Source organism: Portunus trituberculatus, chromosome 27 (genome assembly GCF_017591435.1).
Source record: "Portunus trituberculatus isolate SZX2019 chromosome 27, ASM1759143v1, whole genome shotgun sequence".
Taxonomy (NCBI): Eukaryota; Metazoa; Arthropoda; class Malacostraca; order Decapoda; family Portunidae; genus Portunus; species Portunus trituberculatus.
Genome location: NC_059281.1, coordinates 6,653,301 through 6,665,800, shown reverse-complemented (window position 1 = coordinate 6,665,800; position 12,500 = coordinate 6,653,301). Strand labels below are relative to the sequence as shown.

At 40.2% G+C, this 12,500-nt stretch overlaps 1 protein-coding gene across 17 annotated transcripts in view; it reads right to left on the bottom strand.

Moving 5' to 3' along the window:
• Positions 1 to 12,500, bottom strand: part of LOC123509487 (synaptotagmin-7-like) — a 406,995-nt gene that overhangs the window by 294,661 nt on the left and 99,834 nt on the right. For 7 of the 17 annotated variants that reach the window (XM_045263794.1, XM_045263798.1, XM_045263791.1 and 4 more), the window contains exon 1: positions 10,645 to 10,940. The exons of 6 other annotated variants lie outside the window; for them this stretch is intronic. In XM_045263794.1, the coding sequence (XP_045119729.1) occupies positions 10,645 to 10,703 (59 nt within the window). In that variant the 5' untranslated portion in view covers positions 10,704 to 10,940. Of the gene's footprint in view, positions 1 to 10,644; positions 10,941 to 12,500 lie in introns of those variants that run through there. 4 more of the 17 variants (XM_045263799.1, XM_045263797.1, XM_045263800.1 and 1 more) reach the window with 1 other exon arrangement.

Genomic DNA, 12,500 nt, shown 5'->3' with positions numbered 1-12,500 from the left:
CTCTCTCTCTCTCTCTCTCTCTCTCTCTCTCTCTCTCTCTCTCTCTCACACACACACACACAGACACATTTTTCCCTCCATTTTCACCCTTCATTTCCCGCCGCCCGCCACACACCTTCCTTTCGGAGAGTGAGTGGCCACACCTGCCATTACCACACCTGTACCACTCGCCAGGTATGGGTCCCCTTCCCTCCCTTCCCCCCTAGGTATTGGTCACACTTTCCGCCAATACCATTCATCTCTTTAGTAAATGGCCACTTTTTCTATCCCTCTCTTTTTTCTCTCTTTTTTTTTTTTTTATTTATTAGCGATGGTGTGTAGTATTAATTTTCTATTTTCTATTTCTATTTTTTTTCTTCCTAATATGGTATAGCTACATCGATGGCCATATCAATTATTTTTTTTCTTTTTCTTACTTTTTTTGTTATTTATAATTTGTTTTAGTTCATTCCAATTAGAGGATCTAGTGAAATTTTTCTTTATTTTTATCTATATATTCATTTACTCATCTTTCATTTATCTGTTGTCTTTTTAATGGGACAAGAAAAATTCTGGACTTTTCTAGGTATATAATCATTTTTATTTTCGATTGAGATAAGTTAATTGATTTTTTTTTTTTTTGCCTTTTTCATTTTTTTCCATCTTTTCTTTATGTTTTTTTTCTTATTAGGGAAAGGAAACATAGAATCACAATCATAAAAGTATACATTTCTTTACAATCTTTCTATATTCATCATTTTCCTTAACCCTTTCAGTACCATGACGCATTTCCATTCTGCTTACTATTTGGTGCTTTTATGCAGATTCAGAAGCTTGTGGGGGATTGAAATGGTGAAGACTCTAGTCATTAATATCTTGACCTCCGTAGACCCTTCTTCATGTCAATAAAATAGTCTAATCCTTACACAAATCTTAAGGTGAAAATATAACCCAGTATTAAAAGTATTACTGATTATAACATCATATTCTTTTCTCAAATTCCCGTTCAGAATAGTGAGTCCATTAAAGTTATTGTCGTTTTCTTTATCCATGGTTGCGTCTCTCTTTTCTCCTCTCATTCTTTTCATCTCTCTTCGCTTGGTCCTGACAGACTGAGGCGCGGAAGCCATTATCAAATTTATAAAATGTCCAAATTCTTCAATTCTTCTTTTCATTCTTTCACGTTTCTCTTTCGCAACCAGAAAATTTCACTACACTATCAAATTTTCGTACTATTTCATTATTTGTTACATTATTACACCACTCACTCTCTCTCTCTCTCTCTCTCTCTCTCTCTCTCTCTCTCTCTCTCTCTCTCTCTCTCTCTCTCAAGAGCCACCTGCTGAGTGCCATTCACACCTAAGTAGCTCCCAGATCTCCCCCTCTCTCTCTCTCTACCTCTCCCTCTCTCTCTCCCTCTTCCTCTCACTCACTCGTTTCTCCTCCCAACACCACTATTGGTCCCATCATTCACACCTTTCCGCCAGTCACCTTCCAGAACAGGTACTTGCCAAACTCTCTCTCTCTCTCTCTCTCTCTCTCTCTCTCTCTCTCTCTCTCTCTCTCTCTCTCTCTCTCTCTCTCTCCACTGATTCTCCGATATTTTCTCTCTTTTCAATTAGTGTTTTCTCTTTTCCTAACATTTTACACAAATTTTTCCCTCCCGTGACTTTTTTCTCGCTTTTCTTCCTCTCTAGTGACTTTTTTTCCCTCGCTTTTCCATTTTTTCATTAGTTTTTATTCCTGAACGCTCATTGGTTGGCGTGTTAATCCATTCCGCATTACTATTGGTCACTTAAACATGTCCCTCCCCTCTTTCCCTTCCTCCCCTTTAATCTCTCTCTCTCTCTCTCTCTCTCTCTCTCTCTCTCTCTCTCTCTCTCTCTCTCTCTCTCTCTACCCTTCCCTAATTATATATTTCTATCACCCCTTCCCTCATTTTCCTCAACATTTTCCCTCTCTCCCCAAAGCAGCTATCTCTCTCCCCTCTTCCCTCCCCAGTCTTTGCCTTCCCCAATTTACTTATTTCTCCCCTTTTTCCTTCCGCATTCTCTCCTCCTCTTCCTCATTTTTCTTCTCTTCTTCCTCTCATCTCTCTTTTTAATCTCCCATTTTATTCCATACTGTTTCTCACTCCTCATCTATCTCCCCATTCTCCCCTCACCTTCTCCCATCTCTCCCTCCCCTCTACTTAACCCCTAATCCCTCCCTTACCTATAGTTATTTTCTCCTCCCCTTCCTTACCTTCGATCTCTCTACAGTCTCCCTATCCTCTCCCCTCTTTTCCCCTCCTCCCCATAGATCATTCCTCCTACTCCCCAAGACAGGATGAACAAGATTTACTGCCTACTAGTATTTTTATCCCAGTATGGACGAGAAAAGGTAAGAACAGTAATAATAATAATAATAATAATAATAATAATAATAATAATAATAATAATAATAATAATGATGAGGAGGAAATACAGTGAGTCTAAGCCATTTAAATAACCGAGAGCGCTTCATAACAGTAGAGATTAAATGGCTGTGTGTGTGTGTGTGTGTGTGTGTGTGTGTGTGTGTGTGTGTGTGTGTGTGTGTGTGTGTGTGTGTGTGTGTGTGTGTGGCATTTGTTTGTCCCCTTAATTAGATGAGGGAATTATATAACCGTGTGACAGAGAGAGAGAGAGAGAGAGAGAGAGAGAGAGAGAGAGAGAATTGCAAGACAGTTTAAGCTTCGCAATGGCTTACAAACTATCCGATTTAAGCTTCAGTCTTCCTCTTCCTCCTCCTCCTCCTCCTCCTCCTCCTCCTCCTCCTCCTCCTCCTCCTCCTCCTCCTCCTCCTCCTCCTCCTCCCCACACTTCATCCCCTAAAACCCTCGCAATACCCTACCCACATTACAACTCAATACGTACTCTCTCTCTCTCTCTCTCTCTCTCTCTCTCTCTCTCTCTCTCTCTCACACACACACACACACACACACACACACACACACACTTATATACAAACACCTCTCCCCAAATACACAGAACCCCACCCATCTTCCTCCTTCTCTTCCTCCTCCTTCTCTTCCTCCTCCTCCTCCTCCTCCTCCTCCTCCTCCTCCTCCTCCTCCTCCTCCTCCTCCTCCTCCTCCTCCTCCTCTTCCCCCTCCTCCAAGACACATCAACAAAGTAAACACCTCCCTTTACTTCTCTACTTTCCTCACCTCTCTTTCTCTTTTCTTTGTTCTATTCTTTTGTTTCCTCCTCCTCCTCCTCCTCCTCCTCCTCCTCCTCCTCCGTAGGGTAAAATAATGTTCACCGTAGGCTGAATAATAGAATTTCCTTCCATCATTTCCTGAAAATTCCATGTCAGTTTTTCCATACTGCATGGTACTTTTCCAAATTATTTTCCATGCCAGCGAAAGCCAGAGGGAGTGGAGGGTGGGGAGGAGCCTTCTCCTGTACTGTCCTGTCTCTCACATCTGTAGCCAGTTAGAAGTAGTTACCAAACAGTCTCGAAAGGACCAAGAGGTATGTTGCTGTTTGGTTTTCCTTTGTAATCCTTTGTATTCCTCCTCCTCCTGCTCATTTTCTTTTCTTCTTCTTCCTCATCCTCCCAAAACTATCCCATACTGACGATTCATCACATTATAGACTTCTCCTCCTCCTCCTCCTCCTCCTCCTCCTCCTCCTATGGTCTCTTATCTCACGGGAAATATCAAGTATAGGCCTGTAAAGGGAAATGGCCATACAGAGGAAGAGGAAGAGGAGGAGGAGGAGGAGGAGGAGGAGATCAATTAGAGGGAGGAGGTTAGGGACACTACATATGATATGGTAGAAGAGGAGGAGGAGGAGGAGGATACAAAAATAGCAATGTAGAAGCAAAAAAAAAGGCAGAATAAAATAAAATAGAAAAAAAAATTAATACACAATGAAATTAGAAGGAAAAATAGATGAAAATGGTAAAAATTCTCCCTTTTTTCCCTCGTGTGTGATTAAGGAACAATACATTTTTCCCTCTGGTATTACTTAAAGAGCGGAAAGTTTTTTTTTCAGTACGTGTTTAAGAGCGCCGTTATCTTTTCCCTGGGGAGGAAAAGATGAAAAGAAAAGAGAGGTAAGGGGAAGGAAGAGGAGAGGAAAAAAAGAGGGGAAAAGGGTATGGCTATTTTAGGGTTACGGTACGGTAGTGTTGCCAGATAGGGGAAGATAGCCTGAAGATTAAAAAAAAGATGATAAAGTGAAATATATAAAGATGTATTTGAATGGGTTACGGGGTTACGGTGAAGTAGTGTTGCCAGGTAGAAGACACCATGAAGATTGAGAAAAAAGATAAACTGAATATATATAAAGGTGTATATATAAAGGTGTATTTGTCTTTCAGTGCTATAGATGATTTGCCTTTAAAGTATCAGGAATTATGAAGAGAGTTACGGTGCAGAAGTGTTGCTTGATAAGAGAAGATGTCCTGAAGATTTAAGAAGGATATAATAAACTGAAATATATAACGGTGTGTTTTGTATTTGTCTTAAGTCTTTCACTGCTACAGATGATTATTTTTAAGGGATGGTTTTAAAAGTATCAGCAATTATGAAGAGCGTTATGGTGCAGTACTGTTGCCTGAGAACAGAAGATGCCCTGAAGATTACAAAAAGTTAATAAACTGAAATATATAAAAGTGTATTTGAATGGTTTGTCTTAAATCTTTCACTGCTACAGATGATTATTTTTAAGGGATGGTTTTAAAAGTATCAGCAATTATGAAGAGCGTTATGGTGCAGTACTGTTGCTTGATAAGAGAACAAGCCACGAAGATTAAAAAAAAAAGATAAAGTGAAATATATAAAAAGTTGTTTCTGAATGGTTTGTCTCAAGTCTTTCAGTGCTATAGGTGATATTTTTTCTTTTTTTGAAGCTTTAAAATGTCAGCAATTATGAAGAGGGTTACGGTACAGTAATGTTACCAGGTAGAAGATGCCATGAAGATTAATAAATATAAACTATTTATAAAGATTTATTTGTAAGGTTTGTCTTAAGTCTTTCAGTGTTACACGTGAATTTTTTTTCTTTTTTTGGGACTTAAATATCAGCAAATACGTAGAGGGTTAAGGTACAGTAGTGTTGCCAGGTAGAAGAAGATGCCATGGAGACTAAAAAATAAGATAAACTGAAATATGTAAAAGTGTATCTGAAAGGTTTGTCTTAAGTCTTTCAGTGCTAAAGGTTATTTTTTTTTCTTTTATCGTGTTCAAAGTATCAGCAATTACGAAGAGTAAATAAAGGAGACGAAAAATATGATTAAGAGTTTTCAGTCTTAATCAAAGCAACAGTTTTTAATGAGAAGGAAGTGAATGAAAAAATGAAATATTCTGAGACATTTTCTAGTCTTCATTAAATCAATTATTAATGAGAAAAGAAAAATAAAAGATCATGATGAGACTTGACAGACATTTTTCAGTCCACAGCAAATGAACAATTATAAATGAGAAAAAAATGAGAATGATGAGATTTATTAGACATTTATCTGTCCTTACCAATTCAACACTGACATAAGAATGAATGATAATGATGATAAATATTACAGACTTTTCAGCCTTCAGTAAACCACCATTTAATGAGAGAGGAATAATAATGAAAAATATCAACCCCTTCAGTACTGAGACGCATTTTTTGCCATGAGTTTTGGGGTATGATTGGAAGATTTTATTAAGATTAGTAAGGGTCTAAGGTGGTCAGAAGATTATTAGCCATCCAGAGCCTTCACTATTCTATTCCCAGCATAAGTTTCTGAAGCTGCAATATATTACTAAATAGTCAGCAGAATGAATAGGAAAACGCGTTATGATACTGAAAGGGTTAAAATCATATTTCAGTCTTCATTAAATCAAGAATTATTAATGAGAAAACAATAAATAATAATGACGAGAAATGACAAGAAACGCCTTTCAATCTTCATCAACGCACCAATTATTAATGAGAGAGAAGTAAATAAGGATGATAAAAAGAGAATGACATTTCGATATTAATGAAATCAACAATTACGAAGGAGAAAGAGGTAAAGAAAGATGATGGGATGCAGCGGAGACAAAAATCACCAATTAAAAACGAGGAAAAGCAAAATATACGTGAGAAAAATGGTAAATATAACAAAACACCAAGAAAATAAAAAAATGAGTAAATAAAGATAACATACAATAAAAACGAATAAAAAACAAGAGAACAGCAGAGAAAAAAATCACCAATAACAATCAAGAGAAAGCAAAAATGATGAATATAAAAAAATACCAAGAAAAATATAAAAAAAGACAAAATAAAGATGACAAACAGTAAAAACAAATAATGAAGAAAACAGTGAAGGTAACAACGAAAATAGACGATAGAGATACAATTTTCAAACATCCTGGTGAATATAAACATCATCTTGAAACTTATCCAATCCCTTAATGGTGAGAGGAATAGAGTGATGCAAATGGTGAGGGAGTGAAAAGATTAATTAAGGAAGGTGCTATCAGAATACTGGTAATATTAATGGTGATTATTATGATGATGGCTGTGGTGGTGGTGGTGGTGATGATGAAGATGGTGGTGGTGGTGGTGGTAGTAGTAGTAGAAATAGTAGTAGTAGTAGCAGTAGCAGTAGCAGTAGTAGTAATAACAGTAGTAGCACAATTAGAACCATGCTAAAAAACAAGAATAAAAAAAATGGGCAAAATAATAATATTGATTAATTAACTGAAGGGAAATTAAAACAATGAAAAAAAAACTGATAAGAAACAATTACAAAAAAAAACATTACAAAAAGTCTACACCAAAAGGATTATTAAAGTAGGAGGAGGAGGAGGAGGAGGAGGAGGAGGAGGAGGAGGAGGAGGAGAATAGTAAAAGGACAAATAAAACAAAGAAAACAGACAATGAAGGAAAAGAATGTTGCCGATTGTATTGCCTTCTTGTCCTCCTCCTCCTCCTCCTCCTCTCCTCCTCCTCCTCCTCCTCCTCCTCCTCCTCCTCCTCCTCCTCAGTCCTGCATCATGGGGAGAGGCTTTAGGTGATGGAGGAGGAAGAGACGGAGACGGAGATGGAGTATGTGAGGAGGAAGAAAAGGAAGAGGAGGAAGAAGAGGAGGAAGAAGAAGAGGAGGAAGAGGAGAAATGATGGAATGATATGGAAACGTCGAGAAAAGAGGGAAAAGAAGAGGACGATACATACTAGAGAGAGAGAGAGAGAGAGAGAGAGAGAGAGAGTCTCGAGGACGGATGGATAACGGTTCGGAAGTAGAATGGGAAAGAAAGGGAAGAGGTAGAGAGGGGGAGGGAGAGGGAGGGAGAGTGGGTGAGAAGAAGAGAGAGGAAGAGAGCCTTTGTCAGGGCGTGTTGATGTTCCAAACCTCATACTGAAGGGAGAGAGAGAGAGAGAGAGAGAGAGAGAGAGAGAGAGAGAGAGAGAGGGAGAGGGAGAGGGAGAGGAAGAGGAGGGAGAGGGAGAGGAGATGAAGGGAGAGTTTGTAGAGAGGAAAAGAGAGGAAAGGAAGGAAGGATGTAGGGAGGGAGGGCAGGATCCACAGTGAGAGAGAGAGAGAGAGAGAGAGAGAGAGAGAGAGAGAGAGAGAGAGAGATTCCTTTGTGTATTCATTATTATCATTACCGCACCATTATTATCACTATCATCACCATTATCATTGCGTTTATATATACCTTCATATTTCTTCATATTTCCTCTTCCTTTCATTATTTCCCTTTTTGTTAACACTGCTCGTCTCTTTCCTTGTGTGTGTGTGTGTGTGTGTGTGTGTGTGTGTGTGAGGTGCGCGTGCGTGTGTGAATAACTTGTCTTCCCCTGTCTCTTCCACTCCACTAAAGCCAACCAGTTCTCTCTCTCTCTCTCTCTCTCTCTCTCTCTCTCTCTCTCTCAGCAATAACGAAGGTCCTATTATGATCGTTATAATTAGTGGAATCAGGCAGGAGTGGCTTGTTTTCTACGACCGCACTGCACACACACACACACACACACACACACACACACACACACACACACACACACACACACACACACACACACAATATTCCGGTAGTCAGTTTATGATAATTTGGCACACAAACACCTCATCACCATCACTAACACACACACACACACACACACACACACACACACACACACACACACACACACACACACACACACACACAGTCCCGTCAGTGTGCATAGCAAGACAGTAAGTCGATCTCGTTTTCTAAATCATAATGAATAATGAATGAGTGATGAAAATTAAATAACTGTTGAAAAAAAAAATCATCCTGTAATATATTAATTGATGTCCTCGCCTGTTATGAATAAGCGAATAAAAAATGGATAAATGTTTAAGTAAATCAATAAATAAATTCCTGTATTAAAACGACACATATGCATGGCCAAAAGTAAACTGAAATCTATGTATACAAATCCATAGATGATATCCATACTAACTCTCTCCTACACACGACATGGATACATAAATGCATACATACACATAGGAGATTCATAATTAATGCATGTATCAAATGTATCAATTGCATGTATATAAATGAAAACATAGATTATATAGGAATGTAAACATGAATATAACTTATACATAAAATAGACAAAAAATATATGACAAAGATATCAGTAATCAAATGCATACATATAAAAAAAATGTATATCTAAATGTACACTAACCATAAATACATCAAACTATACATAATAAACCACAAAAATATAAAAAATTAACAATTAAAACTCTCCCTAATGAATATACGATAAAAAACATTCACAATATGAACAAAACCACCCATAAAATAAAATTAATCCTATCTAGAATCAAATAACCATCAACTGAGCTACAACACACATAAACATCATTAAGGTCACTAACAATACCTCTTTAAATAAACTACCTCAAATCCTACCACCAGGTGTGCATCGAGAAATAGGCGGTAATTAATCAGGTGTGACAGGTGACTTAATACCTGTCTCGTGCAGGTGTGGAAGGGATCAGGGAGGGCTTTTGTACCTGGGCTGGGCTGGGGACAGGTGTATATTGGGGTGTTTGTGCCTTGGTGAGTTATGCAGGTGTGGAGTGAAATGCCTGGATAATACCTGACTTTTTTCCAGGTGTGGTGGTATGACTGGCTGTTTGCAGGTTTGGGAGGTTTGGTAAGGTGTAAAATGGCTTCCTACAGGTGTGGGGATGCATTAGCGAGCATTTCCTCGGTGTGTGAGTGAGATACCTGTGTGTAGGTTTGTGAGTAAAATATCTTATAATAGGTGTGGTTAGGTTATCTGATCTCAGGATTGAAATTGTGGCCTGAATTGTGAAGGTGTGTAATGAGGCAGGTTTGGTGGATCCATGAACGGTGCAGGTGTGTTGTGGTGTTTGCGTGTGCTCGATGGCCGCTGCGGGAGTGGACAGGTGTGCAGCAGGTGTGTATAACAGGTGTTGGTGAATTAAATCATTGACCTCCATCAAGTGACTATTTAAATACAGCAACTAGGTGTGTGTGTGTGTGTGTGTGTGTGTGTGTGTGTGTTGCATGAGTAAGTGCACAGGTGTTCCTGCTACACACACACACACACACACACACACACACACACATACACAAGGTCGAGAAGTGATGCGGGTGATAAGAATATACGGAAGTGTGATGTATGTATGTATGTATGTATGTATGTATGTATGTATGTATGTACGTATATATATATGTGCACCTGCATGTGTGTACACCTAGTTTACATACACACACATATACACAGGAGGCAGGTGAGGTGTGTAGGCGAGGCAAGTGTAAGAGGTACTAACAACACAGTAACCACACCTGTTTTGCAAGGTCTTCAGTGTTACCTCAAGTGCAACAACAACAACAACAACAACAACAACAACAACAACAACATCAACAACAACAATTACAACACCACCAGTGACTCTAAGAAAGGGTTATGTTCCTTGCTAAACAAACATCCAGTCCAACAAACAAACAAACAAATAAACAAGGAGCCACCTGTGAAATAACAACCTGTAGCACACACAAACACACACACTCACTCTCACTCTCTCTCTCTCTCTCTCTCTCTCTCTCTCTCTCTCTCTCACTTTGGCGGCACTACTAAGGTACGGGTGAGGAGGGGAAAGGAGCGGGGGTGGGTGTGAGTGCAAGGGGAGTGGGGAGAGAGGGAGAGGGGGAGAGATGAAGCAAAGGTGAGCCAGGTAAGCTTAAGGCATCCTGTTTCACCTGGACAGCTACACTTTCACACCTTTTCCTCTACTTGTCAACTTTACGAAGACAGGTGAGAGACGCGTGACTGAGAGAGAGTGAGAGAGAGAGAGGGAGTGAGAAAGAGCTAAGATAAAAAAAAAAATAGTCTTGCTTCTAATTTCTTTAACACTGAATCCCGAACATAAACAAACACATCTATGGATAAACAAAAACAAAACAAAAAAAACACACAGACAGATAAACAGATTCAAGATACACAAACATTAAAAAACTCAATTTCTAACTACCATCTCTCTCTCTCTCTCTCTCTGTGTCTCACCCTCATTCTCTCTCTCTAATCTCTCACTCCAAACACCAACACATTTCTCCCTATCTCTACCAATGCACCATATAATCCACTACAACCACTACAGTTTTATCTCCAGTGTCTCTTCTTATCTCTACTTATCTCTACTGGTCTCTCTTATACTCACAAGCTTTGGGAGAGGAAAGAGGAGAGGCGGAGTTTGCTAAGTGGCGGTGTACTCGTCATGATGCTGAGCTGGAGGGACGCCGAAGTGGAGAGAGAATCCTCAGGTGTTCCCGGGAGGAGGAGGAGGAGGTGGAGGAGGTGGAAGAGGAGGTGGAGGAAGAGGAGGAGTAGAGGAGGAGGAGGAGGAGGAGGAGGAGGAGGAGGAGAACACGACTTGTATGCCTCTCACTCGTTTCCTTTTTCTTTCCCTCCTCGTGTGTGCCTCAGTCTCCCTCCCTCTCTCTCTCTCTCTCTCTCTCTCTCTCTCTCTCTCTCTCTCTCTCAACTCTCTCTCTCTCTCTCTCTCTCTCTCTCTCTCTCTCTCTCTCTCTCTCTCTCTCTCTCTCTCTCTCTCTCTCTCTCTCTCTCCCTCCGTTCCTTGGAGAGACGGAGAGAAAATGTCTTGAAGTGAAGATGACGCTGGTCTCTTTTCCTCTTTCTCTCTCTCTCTCTCTCTCTCTCTCTCTCTCTCTGTCTCCCGCTGTTTTCTTTCTATCTCACAGTCTCCTCTTGATCCGGGGAAGTCTCTCTCTCTCTCTCTCTCTCTCTCTCTCTCTCTCTCTCTCTCTCTCTCTCTCTCTCTCTCTCACTTTCGGATCACGCGCCGGGAAATATCTCCACGAGTCTTTCACTTTCGAGGAGATGAGGAGGAGATGGAGGAGAAAGGGAAGGAGGAGAATAAGAAGGGAAAACAGACAGATAGACAGACAGACAGAAGTAGATAGACAGACGAAGAGAGGCGCTGGTTAACTTAATGTCACATATACCAGGAGGAGAGGAAGAGGAGGGGAGACAGGAAGAGGAGAAGGAGGAAGAGGAGGAGGAGGAGGAGGAGGTGGTGGTGGTGGAATGGGAAGGAAAGAGGGTTCGTCAAAATTTGGTGTCACGGCTTATTCAAAAAACCAGGATTTTCACTCAAAATTTCCTCCCAAAAATCGTCTTGTTGTCATTTATCCAAAATAAGATTCACTCGCCAGTATAGAAGAATAATTTACAGGTAGTGATAGAAAAAATATATATGGAATTTCTCTCTTGTTTTCTTTTTGTCCAATTGTTCCTTCGTTTGTTATTATTATTTTTATCACTCGTTCCCTCTCCTTTGTTTGTGCCAATTACAAAAATGCAGTTGTTTATTTTTTTTTTTACTATTTTTGGGGTTTGTTTTGGTTTCTAGCCTTTGCAGTCCATCTGAGGGGAAAAATACGATGGGTGAGAGGGCAAGCAGGGAAAAAGCAGACGGAAAATGACAAAAAAACACAAAAATAAACTTAATCCGCTGAACGAGACAGCGACAACAACAACAACAATAACAATAACAATAACAACCACGCAGACACCCTCACGCTCTCACATCAAAACAAACAACAACAAAAACAAAACCAGCGTGGAGGGGCAGTCGATGAGTCAGGAGTGGGAGGAAAAAAATTGTCTATATATACTTTTTTTTCCACTGTCCGGGTGAGGGAGGGGAAAAACAACCGTATGTTACACCACTTCTCTTGTTTTTTCCCCTCTTTTCAAAACTCAATTTTCCTCAGACACGTTACCATGTTAGAAAAGAGACGACGTGGAGGAGAAGGAGAACAAGGACAAGGTGGAAGAGGAAAAGGACAAGGAAGAGGACAAGGAGGAAGAGGAAGAGGAAAAGGAAGAGGAGAAGGAAGGGAGAGAGGGAGGCGTGTGGAGAGACGGAGAGGAGTGGTGGAGGTGGTGTTGGCGGCGGTGGTAGTAGTGGTGGTGGTTGTGGTGGTGGTGATGGTAGCGCCTGGTGGTGGTGGTGGTGGTGGTGGAGAAGAGGTGGAGCGGGTACATGTAGCC